Source organism: Barbus barbus (genome assembly GCF_936440315.1).
Source record: "Barbus barbus genome assembly, chromosome: 26".
Lineage (NCBI taxonomy): Eukaryota > Metazoa > Chordata > Actinopteri > Cypriniformes > Cyprinidae > Barbus > Barbus barbus.
Window position 1 is genome coordinate 13,219,432 of NC_136754.1, and position 20,789 is coordinate 13,240,220.

The window sequence follows — 20,789 nt, forward strand, 5'->3', positions numbered from 1 at the left end:
TGGAGTAACAATAATTTTAATAATGTATTTTATTTCAGTTATTCACTCACGTATAGTTGGGCAGGCTCCCGTCCACCCATCTCCAGATGCCTTCCTCAGCACTGTCAGTGAGGCCCAGCCAGAAGTAGCCCTTTCCAGAAATCTGCCTCTTTATCCATAGCTGTGATAGATAATAAAGTATGCATTGTGTAACATTTATAGGGTAATGTTAGGTTTAAAACTCAAGAGTTCTAACACTGCAAGCTGCCCACAAGGCTATCAGTGACTATAATATGGTTAATTCGGTTTATTTAAGAGGCATTACATATTTGAGAATAGTATCCAGGATTTACCTGCTCATCTTCATCATTGATAATCAGCACAGTTGAATTCTTGTTGCTGCACCTTTCCTTCGTTTCATCAAAGTTCAGACTCTCTGATGAGAAGTAGTAACATTTGTCTCTGAAGCTCTTCCACTGAGGTGGGCACCCTAAGATAAATAAAGAAAACATTAAAAATATTATCAGATCTTCATTCGTGCTTAAAAGTAGCACTTATGAGAAAGACTGGTTTTAATTCAAGTCTTCAAGCTGTAAGGAAATTGAAATGACGATGCAAACTATGTGCTGTTATCTCTATGTGCAATGCATGAAATTTCGTGCTGATATCATGTTTTTGTACTGTTTTTGATTTCTTCTGCATAAACTCTAATATCTAATAAATGGCCTGTATTATGTGTCTGTCAGTGGTTCTCAAACTGGGGTACGAAGTGATGGAGGGGGTACATGAAGAAAATACTAAAATGTACTGTTAATTTAAAGGGTTAGTTCACCAAAAAAGAAAAATTCTTTTAATAATTACTCACCCTCATGTCGTTCGAAACCCGCAAGACCTTCGTTCATCGGAACCCAAATTAAGATATTTTTGATGAAATCTGAGAGCTTTCTGACCCTGCATAGACAGCAAGGGTCCTACCACGATCAAGGCACAGAAACATAGTAAGGACGTCGTTAAAATGGTCCATGTGACATCACTGGTTCAACTGTAATTTTATAAAGCTACAAGAATACATTCTGTAAGCAAAGAAAACTAAAATAACGACTTTATTCAACGATTTTCCAGGACAGTCCTCCACCATTATCGGTGCATGCGTGTGGTGCTGGTGACGTAGAACTCGCATGCACTTCACCTTGCTTACTAGTCTCAGCCTCAGACGTCAAACCTACAGACCACTGGCTGAACATCTGATGCATATGACTCACTTAGCTGGAAACACTTCAGGAGTTTCAAAGTCGTCATCAGATTGGTTAAATTATACAGGATTTCTGGGAGACGTGTGTGTCACGTTCTTTAACATTCCTCCAGGAAACAAAGATGCCGTGATGCCAAACCCCTTCATGGAAGAAGAAAGCTGTTGTGTTTACAACTGTGATGATGAGTGCTTATCAGGATCAACTAAACGCTGGATTTTGAAAAGTATGTGAAATATTTAAAGTTCGCTCCATAGAATCTTTAAAATACGTCCAAGACTTTTACATACCGCTCTGTTATTGTGGCGACATTTCCACTGCCATGAAAATGATGCGGCACGAAATGAAATGTGATTGGTTTTTACCTGGCTTTACCTGTCAGTCATATGTCCTCTTGGGCAGACCTTGGCCATTCAAAGCTGCCAAAGTTCCCAGACCTACTTCTGTCAGTCTGAAGGTCTGGCTACATGAGACTACTTGTTGTCAAGCAGAGGAAAGCAATGCGCAGAACAGAATAAATTGTTGAAAAGTCATTATTTTTGTTTTCTTTGTGCACAAAAAATATTTTCATAGCTTTGTAACATTACGATTGAACCACTGATGTCACATGGAGCATTTTAATGACGTCCTTACTACGTCTCTGTGCCTTGATCGTGTTAGGACTTTTGCTATCTTTGGAGGGTTATAAAGCTCTCGGATTTCATCAAAAATATCTTAATTTGTGTTCTGAAGATGAACGAAGGTCTTGCGGGTTTGGAATTACATGCGGGTGAGTAATTAATGACAGAATTTCCATTTTTGGCTAAACTGTACATTTAATTATATTGCACTCTTAAATAACATTCAACTGAACATGTGGGGAAAAAAATGCACCTCAATCGGAGAGTAAACAGTCTTCATTAAAGAATAAAATAGAAGAAAAAATATTTAAGGTAAGGTGGCAAATAGGTAGGCTAATAAGAGTAGAAGGAGAGGAGGGTTGCATTGTCTATTTTGACATGTGCATCAATCGGAGTGCCCGGCAGCAGCGAGAGACCTTTAGGCAGGTTAAAAACTGTGTAGTTAATGCAAACCTTTGTGGCTCCCGCTGTTAAAAAACGGCTGATTTATATATTATGTATAAGGTGCCAGACAGGTAAAAGGAGACCCGGAGTTATATATTATATATAAGGTGCCACACAGGTAGAAGGAGACCCGGGTTGCATTGTTTTTTCACATGCATCTATCGGACTGGGAGCTGCCTCCGGGTGGCTGGTTTTGTGGGAGCTGGCTCCCAGAGATTTTTACCCATAATTTAAATTACGCTGTAAAGACTTTGATGACCATCGCGACAATGCACCAATGCGTTCTCAGCACTTATTGGCATAAAGAACAATATCGACACAGACCTTCACAGAGAACGACTCAGACTCGCTCTGATACAACCAAACAACGCAAGAGTTATGCAAATCCTATCTAGCACACCCATCTCTTTAAAACATAATTTAATTAAAAATATACGATAGGTTGCATATTAATGATGTGTACGATAAAAGGGAGTTATTTTACAAAGGTATATTACATGTGCATGTTTTTAAAATACTTAGTGACTAGTGTGAGAGAGGGGGTATGCAGAAGGACGTTAAATGTAAAAAGTTTGAGACCCACTGGTGTATGTGAACAGTGAGTATAAGAAAAATTAGTACCTGGTGTACTTGTAGGGGGTGGTGCTACCTGGCGGTTGACAAAGCCTTGTGGATCTACCGGGGACACAACTACTGGTGCAGGAAGTCCTGGCAATCCGGGAGGTCCAGGTGGGCCAATGGGGCCAACGGGCCCACGGGGTCCTTCCAGTCCTGCAGGCCCAGCGGGTCCAGCTGGCCCTCGGAGTCCTTGCGGCCCTTGTGGCCCTTGAGGACCTAGCTGACCATCTCTTCCAGGCAGCCCAGGTATACCAGGGTCACCTTTCTCTCCTGAAGGCCCCGCCCTGCCCCCAGATCCTCGTGAACCCTTTTGCCCAGGGCTTCCTCTTGATCCGGGTGGCCCTTTCATTCCTGGTACACCAGGAGGTCCTGCTGGACCCCTTTCACCTTTAGGCCCAGCAACACCAGGTGCTCCCGTTTCACCATTTTCACCTTTCTGGCCAGCTTTGCCAGGTGGCCCCAGGGACCCTTTGTCTCCCCGAGGACCTCTTGGACCAGGAGGACCTGAAATTATGAAACAAAGTAATGAACTTCCACTCTTCTAAAACCACAAAATTCTGTTAATGAAAATTAGTTATTAGGGTATATTCAGAAATGTTGATATGTGCAAAGTGTTTAAATTTTCAAAAGGATTAAAAACTGAACTAAAAATGAAAACTGATAATATAAAAATAAATGATAAAACTATAATAGTACATAAATAGTATATAGATGATTCTAAAATAAGACTACTTATTATAAATATGATTTAAAAATAAAATTGGAATGATTAAATTATATATAACAACATTTTTTTAACAAGTGTTTACATTTTAATAAATAGAGGGCTAGCCTCAGATCTTACCCTGAAGGATAGTGAAATTCGTGATGAGCTGCGAGTGTTTGCTGTCAACCAGTTTCATTTCCTCCATGACTATGGAGAGGCTGCTGACCTCTTTGTCGAGCCTGGCGGTGAGTTCTTCCTGCTGGGTTTTGAGCTCTGTGTTGTCAGCTCTGGTTTCTGCCACACTGCTGTTTAGCCCCACTATCAGGTCCGAATGCTGGGCCACTGTCTCGGAGCAGGTGCGAAGACCATTCAGATCCACGCTGATCACTCCGAGCAGCTGCGTGGTGAAGCTTACATTTCCTGTTATGCGGTCCATTTCTGCCTCGTTGCGGTCAAGATGTGCCTCTAGTGCATCGAACTTCATGGAGGTGGCATTGTCGTGGTCTCGCTGCTGGTCCATGAGCTCACGGATGCTCTGTTCATGGCTGTCGGCGATGCCAGAGGCGTTCTGCACCTGCTCTGAGAGTGAGTTCAACTGAGAGGTTACATCCTCCAGAGTGTCACTGTTAGAGCGAGTCAGCACAGAATTGTTAGCAGCTAAGGCCTGAAGGTTCTGGACCTTCTCCCTCAGCCAGTCAGCATCTGCTTTGGTTTGCCTAGCCACCTGCTGAAGGCTCTGATAGTCATTCTTAAGCTTCTGGACAGCCTGGCTAGTGTCCTCCACCGACCTCTGAAGGGAGCTGATGAGGTTCCTCTGCTGGGTCTGGGTGAAGTTCAGAGTGCTGATGCTGTGGGTGTTTTGGCCCTGTTCGCTCGTCTGCACCTGAAGGTCTATTTGGAGCCGAGCCGTGTCCGTCTTTAGTCCGTCAATAAAGCCGCTGTATGAGTTTAAGGTGCGGTTTACTTTGCTAATGATATTGGCATTGCTCTCCAACAGATCTCGCAGTGAGTGATGTCCGCTCTGCATGTCCTCGCCGGCTAGCCGTAACTCATCGAGAACAGCTCTGTTGTTAGAAGCCTTCACAGCAACATCACTGAGCTGCTTCTGCAATGTCTGAATTTCCATCTTGAATGACAGGAGTTCACTGGTGGCGTTTTCTGACTTCTCTCCCGTTTGATCATCTGCACATCAAATTTAGAAGTTTAAGGCAAAAAAAAAGAAAGAAAAAAACGAATTTAGAGTCAGTGATGTAGAAGAGTAATATTAAAAATATTTGATTAATTTAATTTAATGGCTCATATTTGATGACTTGCAATCATTAAGTAAAAAGTTGTCCTAACACATTGTCCTTAATTGTCCTAATTTCCCCCAAAACAATTTTTATATATATATATATATATATATATATATATATATAATATATATATATATATATATATATATATATATATATGTATATATATATATATATATATATATATATATATATATATGTATATATATATATATATATATATATATATATATATATATATATATATATGTATATATATATGTATATATATATATATATATATATATATATATATAAAAATAATGTCTCGTCTTAATCACAGAAAAAAGGTTCGTTAACGAATATTTTTTGTTGTCGTCTTCGTTGATGAAATTAACACTGCTTGAAAGTGGACAATACCGGCTTTTTTGACAAAACATGTTTAGGGTTCAGATCACGCTATATGTGGAGAATACATTTTTTTTTAAAGTGGCGTTTATCTTTTTTTGCAAATAAACTCTTCATATATATATATATATATGTATATATATATATATATATGAAGAGTTTATTTGCAAAAAAAGATAAACGCCACTTTAAAAAAAAATGTATTCTCCACATATAGCGTGATCTGAACCCTAAACATGTTTTGTCAAAAAAGCCGGTATTGTCCACTTTCAAGCAGTGTTAATTTCATCAACGAAGACGACAACAAAAAATATTCGTTAACGAACCTTTTTTCTGTGATTAAGACGAGACATTGACTAGCTAAAACTACTATCTGATAATAAAAACTATGACGAAATTTATGCCACGTCTTTGTTAACAAGACGAGATGGGACTAGAATGTTATTTGAGGACTACCGGACATTCAAAATACATCCTAGGCTAAGTTAACTGTCTTCTCTTTCAAAATGTGTGTCCCTGTCATTGGATTGCAATCAGATGAGGGGCGTTTGTATATCTAGTCTCAGTATGGCAGCCACAGTGGACGGACCAGAACGCGAACTAGTGATCTGAAACAATGGGCTCAGCACCTGAAGGGTTAGGGAGTGGGTGACCAGACGTCCTGTTTTTCCCAGGAGTCACAATTCGTTGTCGATTAACTTAAAGTTAGTGAAGAATCGATAGGCGGAATCACTCTGACAGAAGTGCTCTCTCGAGCGCACGCTCCACTTCTTCAGTTCTCATACAGCACACAATCATTTCTCAGTTCTCTGTGCTCAAATACACACAGCAGTCCAAATGTCTATCGTGTAGACTAGTATCTCACATAAACTCAGTCGGTTATGGCTTAAGTGAACGTAAACAGGTAGGTGAAAACTGAATGTGTGTCAGTATTACATCTGTCTTAAATGGACCGCATTCCTAATTAAATACCAATCTGTGTCATTAATGTTAACCAACAGATGTTAAATAAATGTATACTTAAGTAAACCTACTGTATCTGAGAAATGAGTTTAATTTGCATCTCTACCAAAAAATTACACTTTATTCCAGCTTTTCCCAAATTCAATCCTTGATTCAAATTTCTCATAAGCTTAATTGATTTGGTATAAAGAGAGACGAGTAATGACTACTTTTGTTTGAAGACTACATATAAAATAGCTACCAAAATAAATGTTGGTAACTGCAGTTTGACTAAAAGTAATGACTAAAAGTTGACAAAAATGCAATAACTTTTCGTCGACTAAACCTATGAAAGACTCAAGTGACTAAAATGTGACTAAGACTATTAAGCATTGTTGTCTCCAGATAAAGACTAAGACTAAATAAAAAATGCCTGCCAAAATTAACACTGCTTTCAAGGCATCACGAGTTCACGTTTTACTGCAGAAGCCGACAAGTGCCCTTTTGGTTTGTGAACAGAAGCCCATAAGTCCATTTTAGCGAATCAGCACACTGTATTCAGGTCAGGTGACAAGGCTTTCACTTTGAAAAGACGTGCTAGCTGGAGTAGCCCCTCACTGCAGAACAAAGATCCTGGGGGTGGGGTTGGATCCACATCTAGGGGGTGGGGATGGTAGGTTTAGGGGTAGAGATGGGTAGGTTTAGGGGTGGAGATGGGGTGGGTTTAGGGGTCAGGGGGTGGAGACGGGTGGTTTAGGTATATGTAAGGTGGGAGGAGTTGGATTTAGATCCAACTGCGCCTCCTGGATCTTGTGTTCTGCAGTGAGGACCATCTCGCTAGCTGAGAGGATTTTCGTCAAAGCTGGCTAAAAGTGATCGAGGATGGATAATTTCAATGAACTTGATGAACCTGTGATATCTTCTTCAGGGTGTAAAAGGAAAATAAAAGCTGAAACTTGAACCTCGCAAAAGCAGCGCGTTACAATGATGAGGGAAAAGCTCTGTGTATTGCGTGTAATCACATCCATACAGTCTATGATCACAACAACAATGTTGGAGTTATCTGCTTTTGCTATAAAACAAACTTTTAATATGTAAAAAAAAAACACACACTTTCAATGAACTTTTATTTTGTATATTACCTGTATTTGTTTAAGTTATTATTACTTAATCAAAACGACCCAACTGCAGTTCGATTGATATTACTTGGAATGCGCAATACAAAAACGGGATTTCTGAAAAAATAATTAAAATAAAAATGGAGTTATATATATATATATATATATTTTTTTTTTTTATAATTCTATTATTACTACTATATTACTATTATTATTATTATTATTATTATACTACTATAACTACTATTACTACTTTACTAAAAAGTGTCATAAAAGGCCCAACAATATGACTTTTCCAGATCTTTTTTTTTTCAAATATAAACAGCACAACAGTTTTGTTAAAAATGAATGAATGAATGAATAAGTAAATAAGTAAATAAATAAAATAATCTACTTAAGGTTTTATTTTCAACAATTTCATTGTTATTGAAGCTAATAAACTTCGTTAATAAAGGTAATGAACTTTTTCTTCATTATGATATTAAGCGAGTTGTATCATTATCATCCTTTTAGAAAAAATATCTAAATTAACTGTAATTTAGAAATTAGAAACATGCTCATCAGATGTGTGAGTAATATTTTATATATATAAAACACTATATACAGTGCTGCTTGAAAGTTTGTGAACCCTTTATTATTTTTTATATTTCTATGACCCAAAACATCATCAGATTTTCTGAAGACAAAGATAACCGAATTAAACAAGTGAGATAAAAATATTTTCTTTGTTATTTATTTAGGCCTATTGAGAAAAATGATCCAGTGTTACATATATGTGCGTTGCAAAAGTATGTGAATCTTTGCTTTCACTTTCTGGTGTCACCCCCCTATTGCTGCAGTAACTGAAGGTAAAGTTTCTTGTAAATGCTGATCAGTCCTGCACAATAACATCTAGGAGTTTTAGCCCATTCCTTAGTGCAGAACCACTTAAACCCATTTTGACCCACGTTCTCTTGAGACTCTGTTACTAAACAGATGTCCTGACGTTTTCCTTTAGAATTTGTTGGTATAATTCAGAATTCATTGTTCCATCAATGATGGCAGGCTGTCCTAGCCAAGATGCAACAAAACAGGCCCAAGCCATGATACTACCACCACCATGTTTCACAGATGGGATAAGATTCTTAAGCTGGAATGCAGTGTGTTCTTGTCTCCAAACATAATAGCTTCTCATTTAAACCAATGAGTTCTATTTTGGTTTCATCCATCCATTAAACCTTTCTCCAATAGTCCTCTGGCTTGTCCACATGATCATTAGCAAGCAATTTTCTTTTTGGAGAACAATGGCTTTCTTCTTGCAACTCTGCCATGCACACCATGGTTGCTCAGTGATGTTCTGATGGTGGGCTCATGAACATTAACATTAGCCAATGTGAGAAAGGCCTTTAGTTGCTTAGACGTTACCCTGGGAACCTTTGCAACCTCGCAGACTATTACACGTTCTGCTTTGGAGTGATCTTTGTTGGTCAACCACTTCTCGGGAAGGTAACAGTGGTCTTGAATTTCCTCCATTTGTACACAATCTGTCTGACTGTGGATTTGTTGAGTCCAAACTCTTTAGAGATGGTTTTGTAACCTTTTCTAGTCTGATGAGCAACATCAACTCTTTTTCCATGGTCCTCAGTAATCTCCTTTGTTCGTGAAATGATTCACTTCCACAAACATGATCAGACTTTGATAGATCCCTGTTCTTTGAATAAAACAGGTCACGTTCTGACGTTTGATAGTCATTGCACTGACTGAAAACACCTCTGCACAGATGGACTCTGATTTCACCTTTAAATTAACTGCTAACTCCAAGAGATTCACATACTTTTGCCACTCACAGATATGCAATATTGGATCATTTTCCTGAATAAATAAATGACAAAGAAAATATTTTTGTCTCCTTTGTTTGATTGGGTTCTCTTTGTCTACTTTCAGGACTTGTGCGAAAATCTGATTATGTTTTGGGTCATATTTATTCAGAAATATAGAAAATTCTAAAGGGTTCACAAACATTCCAGCAGCACTGTATATAGTGTTATGGTGCATTGAGCCAGTCATGTGATTTCTATATTGCAACATCTCAGGTCTGGACTTACCAAGTTTCTTGAGGTCTGTCTCTACAGCCATGATCTTCCCTCCATAATTCTCCATACCCTCTGTTACATTATCCATTCTTTGGACCACTGTGGGCACACATTGTAAATGCCATTTAGACTTTGTCTGCACTATGGACTAAAAGTATACTATAAATCCTTAAGTGCTTCTAATTTTACAAAGTCATTAGGCTGTTTGAGATGCATTTCTGAGACAGCATTCCTTCAAAATGCTGACCATTTTGACCTGTGTGGACATGATTTAACATTTTTCACTTGTCCAGTGCACATGCATAAAAATACAATATACATTCCACACCCACAGTCATGCAGGAAATGCATGACACTTAATTTCCTCAGGAATTTGGAATGGATCTTGAGAAGTCACTATCAGAGCATCTGCTTTCTGGTGATTCCAAGCAGGCACCACGATAGCCATTCAAAGACAGATTTTGGTCTTATCCCTGATTTGTACAGTAATGAAACCTTAGTTTAAGATGCCCAAGGGCTGAAATGTTAATTTAATCTGCCATAACCATGACCTGACCATTTATGCTCTTATACATTGTTGTATTACATTAAACTTAATTCTAGGCGTATGTGTTCATGTGCACCACTAGAGGGCGCTTTCACTATGCATTCTGCATGATTCTTTTGGTAAGCTAAGTATGATTAAAATACCAACTGTCACATTTGTCTTTTTCTTTGGAACAGTCATAAGGTGATCTTACAGGCTATCCTGACAAAGGCCCGGAATGGTTTCGAATCCCACCTCTTGTTCCCAGTGTTTATCCCATTGAATATCTCACTGGCGGTCAAACATGAATGAAAAAATAAGTCATCAACTTCGCTCTCTAGTGTATTGGCTCTGATTGTTTTTTAACTCATGTTTCATTCAGACATGCAGCACTCGGCTATCGCTGCCAGCAAAATCAAACACATCAAAGATCTTGGGTGTTAGCATTCCTAACTGCGCTTGTGTAACCAAACACAAAACAAATATATGCTGTAGGGGAAAAACAAAACACGGAGGTCCATTTCAAAGGCTTGTTGGTCATTTTCACACTGGGAGTCCGTCAGTGGGAGGTCAACACTGCCAGTCTCCTGCCCTCGCTCTCTCTCTCCCACTCTCCTCGCTTTCTTATTTTCCTGTATATGCTATGTTATTTTTGAATGGAGTTTAGTGGAATGGTTCCCTTAGCTGACAGAATGAGCGACTCAATCTAAATATGCACTACTGAGACACTCACTGGACTAAATCTGAACGTACAATTAAAAACTCTTGTCTATATGACGTTGTTGAGAAATGATACAGAATAAAGTAACCAGATACTTTCTGGCACTGCCAACAAAGGAAACATGATGTGTTTTCAGAATGCCACAAAGTCCCTGTCAATCAACCTGTGGGAATTGGGACAGCAAATTGCCACTAAGGCATAAAATCTCCTCTGGAGCAGGTTTGTAGTGAAACTTGCTGCTTTACATGGTCTTCTCATCTGGTTGGCATTAGGGCTTTAGAGAACCAGAGGAGACATATGGACTCAATGTAAACGTAATCTGGACAATCAGATCACATTCATTTAAAAGTAAATAAGCAAGGACACATTTTCAAGGACAGATTTGGGGTGCTTTGTAGAAGTTAATTTGTCTCTCTTCTATCTATCTGTCTGTCTAGCTATCTATCTTTTATCCCTTCTAAATATTTAAATTGCAAGCCTATTAGCACTGCTTGCTACAGAAATGTTAGCTGTATCACATAAATTAATGAAGTTGTTTAAAATCTTAACTACATTCGAAAGCTAAAAAATTCCTCTAATTTACTGTGTCCTTCTGGAAGACAACAGCGTGCATTATCTTATCCTGGTTTTTGGCACCAGACAAAATAAACTGCGATGCTCTGTTTCACAGCGCTCATGGCTTTCCCAGCTAATACAGAAAACAGATTTCACTGTGATAGTCCGGCTGACAATATTTGGAAAACTATCTTGTTTCTACGGTGCAATATGCTTGCCTTATGTCAGGACAAATAATAAACTGAGCCAAAGTTCAAAACTGAACAGCAGAAATTATGGGGAATGTTCATTTGTGGCACATTCTTGATACATTTTAGCTGGATAAGCTATAAACCCAGTGAACCTAGATTTTCCAGGTTTCTGTTCTAAGCACAGATAGTAGGAAATGGTCTGTGCTGTACTTTTGTAGATTTGCAGTCTTCATTGTGAAAGCACAGTGGGCTGAAACTGCAAACATGTAGAATTATGCACATCACTGCAAAAGATAAATGAGTGTCAGAGTGTGATCTTCATAGTCAATGTCAGGAGGACTTCCTCCTACCTTTGTATCCAAGCACAGCCACAGCTATGGTGAGCAGTGCACAAAGAACATACAGAAGAGCAATCGCCACCCTCAGGGCCCAGTCATTTTTACATTTAGTGCATTCACTTCCTTCCTGGATACCTGCAACAGAAAAAAAACATTGCATCAAAATATTGCAATGTTTTTATGCATGATGTAAATAAATATTCCTCAATCTTAATTAACAAATCAAGTGCTGACAGGAAAGACCAGGAAAGTGGCTTTGGTTGCTTTAACAAATTAGAAGCCAGCATTTACTTAACTTAATGTTGTTGTAAACCTATATGACTTTCTTCTGTGGGACAGAAAAGTTGTTTTGACAAATGTTTCTTACTATATTTTTAAGGCATTGTTTTTGGCTAAACAATGAAAATGTTTTTTGGACCCCATCGACTTTCATTGTGTGGTTTAAAACAAAATAGCTTACAACTTAGTTCAAAAATATCTTCTTTTGTGTTCCACACAAGTAAACGGTGACAGAATTTGTGTGTGAACTATCCTTTTAACTTTTATTTTTGCTTTAGCATATTTATTTTAAATGATCTTTCTATATATCATTATGCTTTCCATGCTGATAATGACCTATGCTTTGAATGAATTCTCTAAACTAAATTCTCGCATAAACTAACATAACAAAACAAAACATCTGAGACATTCCTTTAAGACAAAACTGAATTCTAAGGAACAAACAACTATTTCAGCGATTTCACACAAAGCAGCTTTAGGGATCACAGTGTTTCACCACATGATGGTGGAAGCAAATAAATGCCCCTCTGTTTGTTTTCATGAGCCAATCTGAAACTACTAGAGGTCTGCAAGCCCGTCGGGGCCGACACGCTGAGTCCATTCGGGCCGGGCTCGGGCCTTTTTTTTTTTTTTTAACAGATCGGGCTTGGGTCTGACTCGGGCTCATTTAACTTCTCTCCTTTAATGGTGCCCATATTACACGCAGAGCACACATGGCGAATGTATGAAATACTGATTATATTATAAATATTACACATCGCCTACGCAACGCATATTCGCACGCATTAGCATACAGGTGACAGTTGAACATGAAGAGCATCAGGGAGAATTTGGAGCGTGGTTACAAATAAAAGTTCCCAATGCTTCAGGAAAAGCTGGATTTTGGATCATCCATGCATTTAATGATGATCCTGACTCGCCGTCCCCTCATGGATGCGCCTTTAGAGTTTTTCAGAAGGGCTCCTGCTCAAAACCGAAACTGCTTTTTTCCCCTTTAGTTAATGTCTTTATCGCATGCTTTGTTGATATTTTGAGTGCACACAAATAAAAGGAGGCCCTTTACAGTTCCAAACAATGAAGCCTATTACTCTTACCTTTATAAACAAAAATGACAGCGTATTTGAAATGTTTCCAATGCAAGTGATCGCTCTGGCGCGTCCATGTCCTGTAAAGCGCGCTTCAGCTTGCACTCTCCGCACAAACGACTGGATATGCATCAGTACACATTAACCTAGGTTAAGCCTTTAAACTAACATTGTTGAGCTGTTTTATAACTATAGATTTAATTTTAGACAAGTCGTGATAATTTGAGAAGGCTAAATATATCAAACATAGACTATGATCAACTCACTTGTCTGCCGCTGGCCTCTTGGTCGTTACTTTAAAAAACAAAAAAACTTACATTTAACAAATAAAAAAATGCTCCAAACGTTTTTCTAAATTAACTTAATAAAATAACGAAACTAAATACAATCACTTTGCCATTTCATACAAAACTGAAGTATTTTAATAGCTACACCATCAGGGCTTACTGTGGGGAGAGACTGTGTGTCATGCCTGTCTTGAGCGAGAATGAGTGATTTGTGTCAGTCTGGTTCAGATTACCATTGAGAGAATTGTTTTTCTCCTTGATCTAGAGGGAATAAATGGTCAACCATAAATAGTGTCACACTAGGACAAACAGCAAGTTTGAACGGTACATAACAGTCTGTGACGTCAAATTCACCACATGCTGCATGTTTTTGCTACAGCTAAGAGTAAAGTGGAGCGGACCCCTGTTGTGTTTAGATTGAGGCTTAGCAAATAAACATGTCCACTATCTCCAGAAAAACTCCAGACATTCCACAACAAGCCTCACATCCTTGTTTGACTCATCAGCATTTGGTCGGAGTGGCAGCCATGGCATCCAGGTCAGGCTAAAATGAAAGCCCCATGAGAGAGCTGGGGGGTGGGCAGGTCGCTGGGGAGCTCGTCCTTAGACCTAAACATCTGTGTAAACATCAAAAAAGGGCCCTCCGAGCTATGGCCCCGGATGTAGGGGGAGCACTGAGGGTTTGGTGAGGTGGTCTGTGTGGGGGAGATCAGGAGAGGCCTCAGCCCCCACCATCCCATCCTCACTCAACTATAACCAAACCGCACCATGTAAACAAGCAATATCACCACCTCTGGCCATGGGTCACTGGGGTGTGCAGCGGAGAGAGAGAGAGAAAAGAAAACATTAAATGCATCACTTCTACATTGCTGTGGAGTGTTTATTGCTGTGTTTCTTTCACCTAAAGAAAACTATTAACTAGAGATGGACAAATTGCTTCAACACTGAAGCTATATTAACCACACAGATTTCTCTTCCTATAGCCTTTCACCTGCAGTAACACAATTATAATATCCACACTGCGAAACAGAAAGTGCAAACAATATATTCTAACTTCCGAATGATCAACAGAATACAGCAAACCCGATGTAGTTCCTTTGCCAAACAAATGAATCAAACTGGTTCTTTTAAGTGAATCAAAAGCATAAAAGTGCAACCGGTGTCATTGTATTCCTTTCAAATTACTCTAATGAACTGATTGTTTTAAGTGAATAAAAAAAGTGTACTGCACAATCAGTGTCAGTCTATTCCGAACAAATGACTAATGAATCAGTTCTTTTAATGCAATATCCACTTTTACATGGTGTTTGGACATAAATGTGTGTTGGCAGTACACCCTACAATGATAAAAATCCACCCACTCCTCATTTTTTAATCCCCTTTAAACCAAGTCAGTCTCACTAGGCCTGCCGTTTTGATTTTCACGCAGTGTGATGCCACATTGCATAGGGCTGCTAGGAGGTTTATTGACAGCTCTGCATTGCTATAGTTTCTGCCCTGGTTGTGCGCTGTCCTCCATGTTCTCCGCACTCGAGCAGCTGTAACGTCATCAATGTCTCGCAAGCAATCCCCATGCTCTGTGTCTGGATGTATGACTGAATATAAGAGTCTTCATTTTCTCCCAACATCTGAGCTGCTGGGGATTACTTTCATTTTTCAAGGTAATGCACCTCAAAATCTACCTAAATACGTGTATCACTCCAGACTCCTTTGTGAATGTCATGTCGTTATAGTGCTTAGCGTTTTAACCGTATTTGTGTTCGTACATTAAGTATTTTTAACCCACGTTTGTGAGATTAGTTTCTAATCTCCATTTGCATTGAACTTGCAGCGCTGCAACTTTGCAGATATTGTTTATGCTCAAACAGCAACATTACACACTAACGTTAAAAAAGTGAAGTCGCAATCAACCACCCCTTTAAGTGAAAAGCAAACGGCGCAAACGATGTAGTTCCATTCCCAAACAAATGGCTCAAATATACTGGTGTATCAAAGTGAATGAAAAGCATAGTGTGCAACCAGTGTCATTCTATTCCGTGCAAATTAATCTAATAAACTGGCTCTTTTGAGTGAATCTAAACCGTAAAGTGCAACCAGTGCAGTCTGATTCTGAAGTAACTAAAAAGTCTGAATAAACTGTTCATGTTTTGTATTTACTATTTACATTTATGCATTTAGCAGACGCTTTTATCCAAAGCGACTTACATTGCATCCAGGTTACAGTTTCTACATTTTATCAGCTCTTGCTTTCCCTGGGAATCGAACCCATGATCTTGGCGTTGCTAGCGCCATGCTCTACTATTTGAGCTACAGGAATGCTATTGAAATTAAATCATCATATGGCAATGGAATTGCATTTTGAAAGTACAAAAACAATTGTTAACGGAACCTAATAGAAACTAGAATGGATCCTTTGAGGAATTTGAATCAAAACCTGACTTGTTTGTTTCTTCAAGAGTCAATGTTTTCTTGTTCAAACCCCCTATGCACTTGCCAATAGATTAATGCAGTCTATGCGGACCGTACATGACAACATTATTTATAAACATTCTGACACACATCCAAACACCCACACATTTAATGTTTGTAACTCAAACACACACGCTGAAAAACCTAAAGGGAAAAGCAAACTGAGGCGCTGGAATGGATGACCATACCTTGCCCTTTACGACAGGGCTTTAGGGAGGGTCTGGAAAATGGCTAGAGTGTCATTTTCAACAAGCCAGCAGTGACTGGTTCTGGTCCAGGAAATTCCCAATGAGAAAATAACTAGTCAAAGAGTCTAAATGAATTTACAGTAACACACAACAGCCCATACCTACTGTTTGTTAACATACATTGGATGATTGTTGCTCTAGTCAACACTTCACAGTATGCATGCTACAGATCTCATGATGGATCATATTAAAAGTTGTTAAGCTGTGGTAGGAGATTGAGAGAGAGAGTAACGCTGAGGCCCGCATCCATGCCTGTGCAACAGCTGTGTTTCATTTGGACTCAGGAAGTCGCTCAAAGAAAATTCCTGTACTTCTCTTTTTTTCTCTGTACCTGCTATAAGACCCACTTACACTTGCCCAATGCAACAACACTTGTGATGGAAATTTCCATGGCAAAAAAAGACATTTTTCCACACTACACACAGAAAGCGGTTCATGTCTGAGTTGATTTCTGGTTTGGTACATAAAAGGGTGATTCTTCAATATGCTCTTTTGCAAAAATTATTATCTTAGTTTTAGGGTAAATTAGCTTTCAGATTTCCTATGGTCATTTTAAGGACCACTACCCAGACTTTTCCTCCAAAAAAACACACTTGAAAAATCATAAAAGATCTTCTAAGGGAGTCTAATCTCACAGAAACCATAGAGGCCTAAAGCAGCCATTACAAATTTGTTTGCACATTTACAGTGGGTGACTGATTCATAATTATGTTTAATTAAGCCTTCCATAATGTTCAAACGTTTATGCTACAGTTCAAAAGCTAATGAAGAGTTACTGATAAATTAGGCAAATCTGAGCAGTGAACCCTTCTGGGTCCAATCAGAGCTCAGGCATTTGAGAAAAACAATGCTTTTGCCACTTGACAATAATTACAGTCTTATCTGCATGATCTGAATGCAACAAATGTGCAAAAGCTGTCATAATAAAGTACTTTTTTTCATAATTTAATTTAAGCATTACCTCAACTGATTTCATGCTGGCCATTGTTTAGTGACTACACAAATTTGGAAGACCAGAGGTATAAAAAGATTAAACATGACAGATTGGCAGCCCTGAAAGCAAACGGTTTAACAAACATGATCAACTAGTAACAACAGACCCAGTCAGTCTCTTAAGATGAAGAGCAAACAAAATCTTGCAGTATGTCATTCCGCTTTATTTCAACACAAGAAACAATGAGTTTTGTCACGTTAAAAATATTCTGGATAACCAATCTCTATGGAATCATCACTCACAGTAAGGCTCAAATAAAATGCTATTTGCATGCAATTCCTTTCAGTTGTGTTGCATCAGAAATAGTGCATTTTGTGAATCTGGTGCACATCTCTGGATTCAATCATCATGCCCCCAGCGTCCCTCATTAAAAGCCCCCTCTCTGGAATGTTAACAAGCGCTCTAAAAAAGGGGTATAACTACAGAGACAAATTACTACACCATTATGTTTGTAAACCTCTGAACTGTACAGCTCCACACCACTAGCATGCAACAGTAACATTTTTTCCACCCAGGTTTATAACACTTTATATAGGCACAGGCATCTGGAGCTTATTACACAAAGGGGAAAAAAAATCAAAGGATGCAAGAGAAAATTTGATACATCATCCCTTCATGCCAAGGACTGAAGAACAAACATCTAAAATGTCAGCTCAGTTTACAATTTGGATGCAAGGAATGCTTTTGCTCAAAGAACCCTCTATATTACTGACTTCAACCTCATTTAGAAAACACCACCATGGTATAGGAAGTGTAGTGTATTTTAGCTTATGAATGGCTTGAACATGCCACCAATCCTGGTGTATCCGTGTGGAAGAGGTCTGGACCAATTAAAACAGCACAGCCCATTACGCTGGAGCATTTTGATTGAGTGAGATTGAATCTTCATGGAAAACTAGGCAAAATCCGTAAGACACACTGAGGAAAACCGTGCCTTTTCATGACTAACAATTGTTACGCACTCATGGTTGGGCTACAACATGAAGCCTTTGTTTGCATGTTTACTTGTCTCAGCTCAAATTTAATCAGACACATGCAGTTTTGATACAAACAAATCAACAGCAAGCAATTTAAAGAAAGCCTTTAACGTTTCTGGATCCAACAGGTTTTATGATGACATCAGCAACAAAACAAAGGCAGAAATAGGAATAAATCCTCTCTGGAGTTCAGAGAGAGGCAATAAAGTCTTTCCTAAGACATTGGCACAGTCAGTGGGACACGTGTGGGCTGTTTTCAGCTCCACTTATTTCCTTATGTGATTAAGGCCATGTGCAGTTTTAGAAATCCAGAGAGACTCTGAAAGAATGAGATGACATGGAGCTAGCGATTGTGAAAACAACTCGAAGAACTGGATAAACCTACAATGGTCTTTCAAGATAAACTTAACATATTTAGTTCTTGCTGCTTAGAATGAAAACATTGAGAAAAGACAAGAAACACACTGTGGCCATGCATATATATGCTTATGTTCAGCCCTGCAAGTCATCTGTATTGTATTACTGTAGAAATAAAGTGCAAACTAAAGAGGAAATCATAAAAAGGATGTATGGAAAATGTGTGGAGACAAAAACGGAGATAATTCACGGCCAGCCAGACAGGCAGATCCCACTCAGAATCTGAGACAGGAAATCAAAATCCGAAGCCAAGAGCCTCTGGCTAATGAGCCAAAAGAGAGATTATGCTCTTGATATTGGTCTACTGCACTAAATAAATGCAAAAACCTTTAAATCCATTCTTTTCCCAATGGTTTAACAGTATTAAGCATACAACTTAACTTTATATAAAGTCTTACATGACAGGGTTTTCATTTTCTTATGTAATGTAACATCTGTCTTGGTGATTGATGCAGAAAATTCTATAAAAACCATAGCATGAAAACATTGTTGGCTTTGATACATGCAGAATGTTGCAACTTTTTTTGGCAGCGACTTGAGTGAAGTCACACAAGCTCACCTTGTTCTTATTTCAGCACACAACATGTTATTTTTATTGTTGTTATTTTTGATTGCACAATATAAATGCAAAGCAGGTCTTTTAGTCTACTCTGAGTTGAAGAACAAATCTTAATTTCCTTAAAGAAGTAACATTATAATTGGAAACTCCTGGTATTCGCCCACTTGAGTCTTCTTATACTCTTTAGTGGCTTAGCATCAGGTGGGATCCATCCTTTCTAGTCCTCACTCACAAGGATAAACCAAAAAGAGCAACATTCATAATACATGGGGACAAGTAGGTTTTTATGCTTTTAAAACCGATCTTTTAGTGATGAGACTGTATCTGCATGTGTTAAGCAGTGTAGTCAGTTTCTGGCATATCTACATCTATAGTATGCCAAATGAGTTTCAAATAAACCAGCCATATGGAGAGAGCTGAAACAAAGTGAATAGTTTCACACTTATGTACACTATGGCATCTGGTTTCCTTAAAGCATAAACACATGCCTCATTATTAACCCGTAACCTTAGAAACATTAGGCCACAAGGGCACATATATTCATACATGATCCAGATGACCAACTAAACTCATTTGAGCAGTGTACTTATTAGCAAAACATTTAAATAATCACACTGAGTATTGATTATCTGCTTTACAGAGAAAAAGCACAAACACTCTGTCCATAAAAAGTAATAGTATTAGTGCTGTCAAATGATTAATCGTGATTAACCACATCCAAAATAAAGGTTTTGGTTTGCATAATATGTGTGTGTGTTCTGTGTATATTTATTATGTATATATAAATACACACCCACACATGCATATATTTTGAAAATGTTTACATGTATTTACATGTCTACATTTATATTCATATAATTTATATTATAAATAAATATATGTAATATATAAACATAATATATTTTTCTGAAATATATACACATGTATGTGTGTGTATTTACAGTATATATAATAAATATACACAGCACACATACATATATTATGTAAACAAAAACTTTTATTTTGGATGTGATTAATCACAATTAATCGTTTGACAGCACTAGTATTAGTATTTTTTTTTAAATGTATTAGATGAAAACGTAAACATGTAAATTTGTGAATTATGAAAAATGTAAATGACAGATGTTGGCAACTAACAGAAAAAAGTTTATGCTGAAAATGTTTTGAACTAAAATGAAAATGAAATGAAAATTAAAGCTAAATAAACATTTAAAAAACTAATACAAATGAGAGAGCACATTGAAAAATGACTAAAATTTAAATCAAAGCTAAGAAGCTAAAAATAAAACTATACCACATAAATATTAAAATAACACTGAATGAATGAATGAATGAATGAATGAATGATGCATTTATATAGGGCTTCATTGTGTATTGCTGTACACCCAAAGCACTTTACAATTATGTGGGGGGGGTCTCTCTTCAACCACCACCAGTGTGCAGCTTCCATTTGGATGATCACCACACACCGGCTACAGGTTGAGAGGAGAGAGAGTGATAGAGCCAATTCAGTGGATAGGGATTATTAGGAGGCCATGATTGACAAGGGCCAGTGGCGGGAATTTGGCCAAGACACCGGAGTTACACCCCTACTCTTTACGAGAAGTGCCATGGGATTTTTAATGACCACAGAGAGTCAGGACCTCGGTTTAACATCTCATCCGAAAGACAGTGCTTTTTGACAGTATAGTGTCCCCGTCACTATATTGGGG

The 20,789-nt window shown here is 38.2% G+C and overlaps 1 protein-coding gene across 2 annotated transcripts in view; it reads right to left on the bottom strand.

The window, feature by feature from the left end:
• LOC306846438 (collectin-12-like) overlaps nucleotides 1-20,789 on the bottom strand; it is a 35,022-nt gene that overhangs the window by 1,025 nt on the left and 13,208 nt on the right. For both annotated transcript variants that reach the window (XM_079379826.1, XM_079379825.1), the window contains 6 exons: nucleotides 11,775-11,897; nucleotides 9,444-9,530; nucleotides 3,756-4,799; nucleotides 2,915-3,415; nucleotides 333-469; nucleotides 51-160 (listed from right to left, as the gene is read on the bottom strand). In XM_079379826.1, coding sequence (XP_079235952.1) covers nucleotides 51-160; nucleotides 333-469; nucleotides 2,915-3,415; nucleotides 3,756-4,799; nucleotides 9,444-9,530; nucleotides 11,775-11,897 — 2,002 coding nt within the window. The remainder of the gene's footprint in view (nucleotides 1-50; nucleotides 161-332; nucleotides 470-2,914; nucleotides 3,416-3,755; nucleotides 4,800-9,443; nucleotides 9,531-11,774; nucleotides 11,898-20,789) is intronic.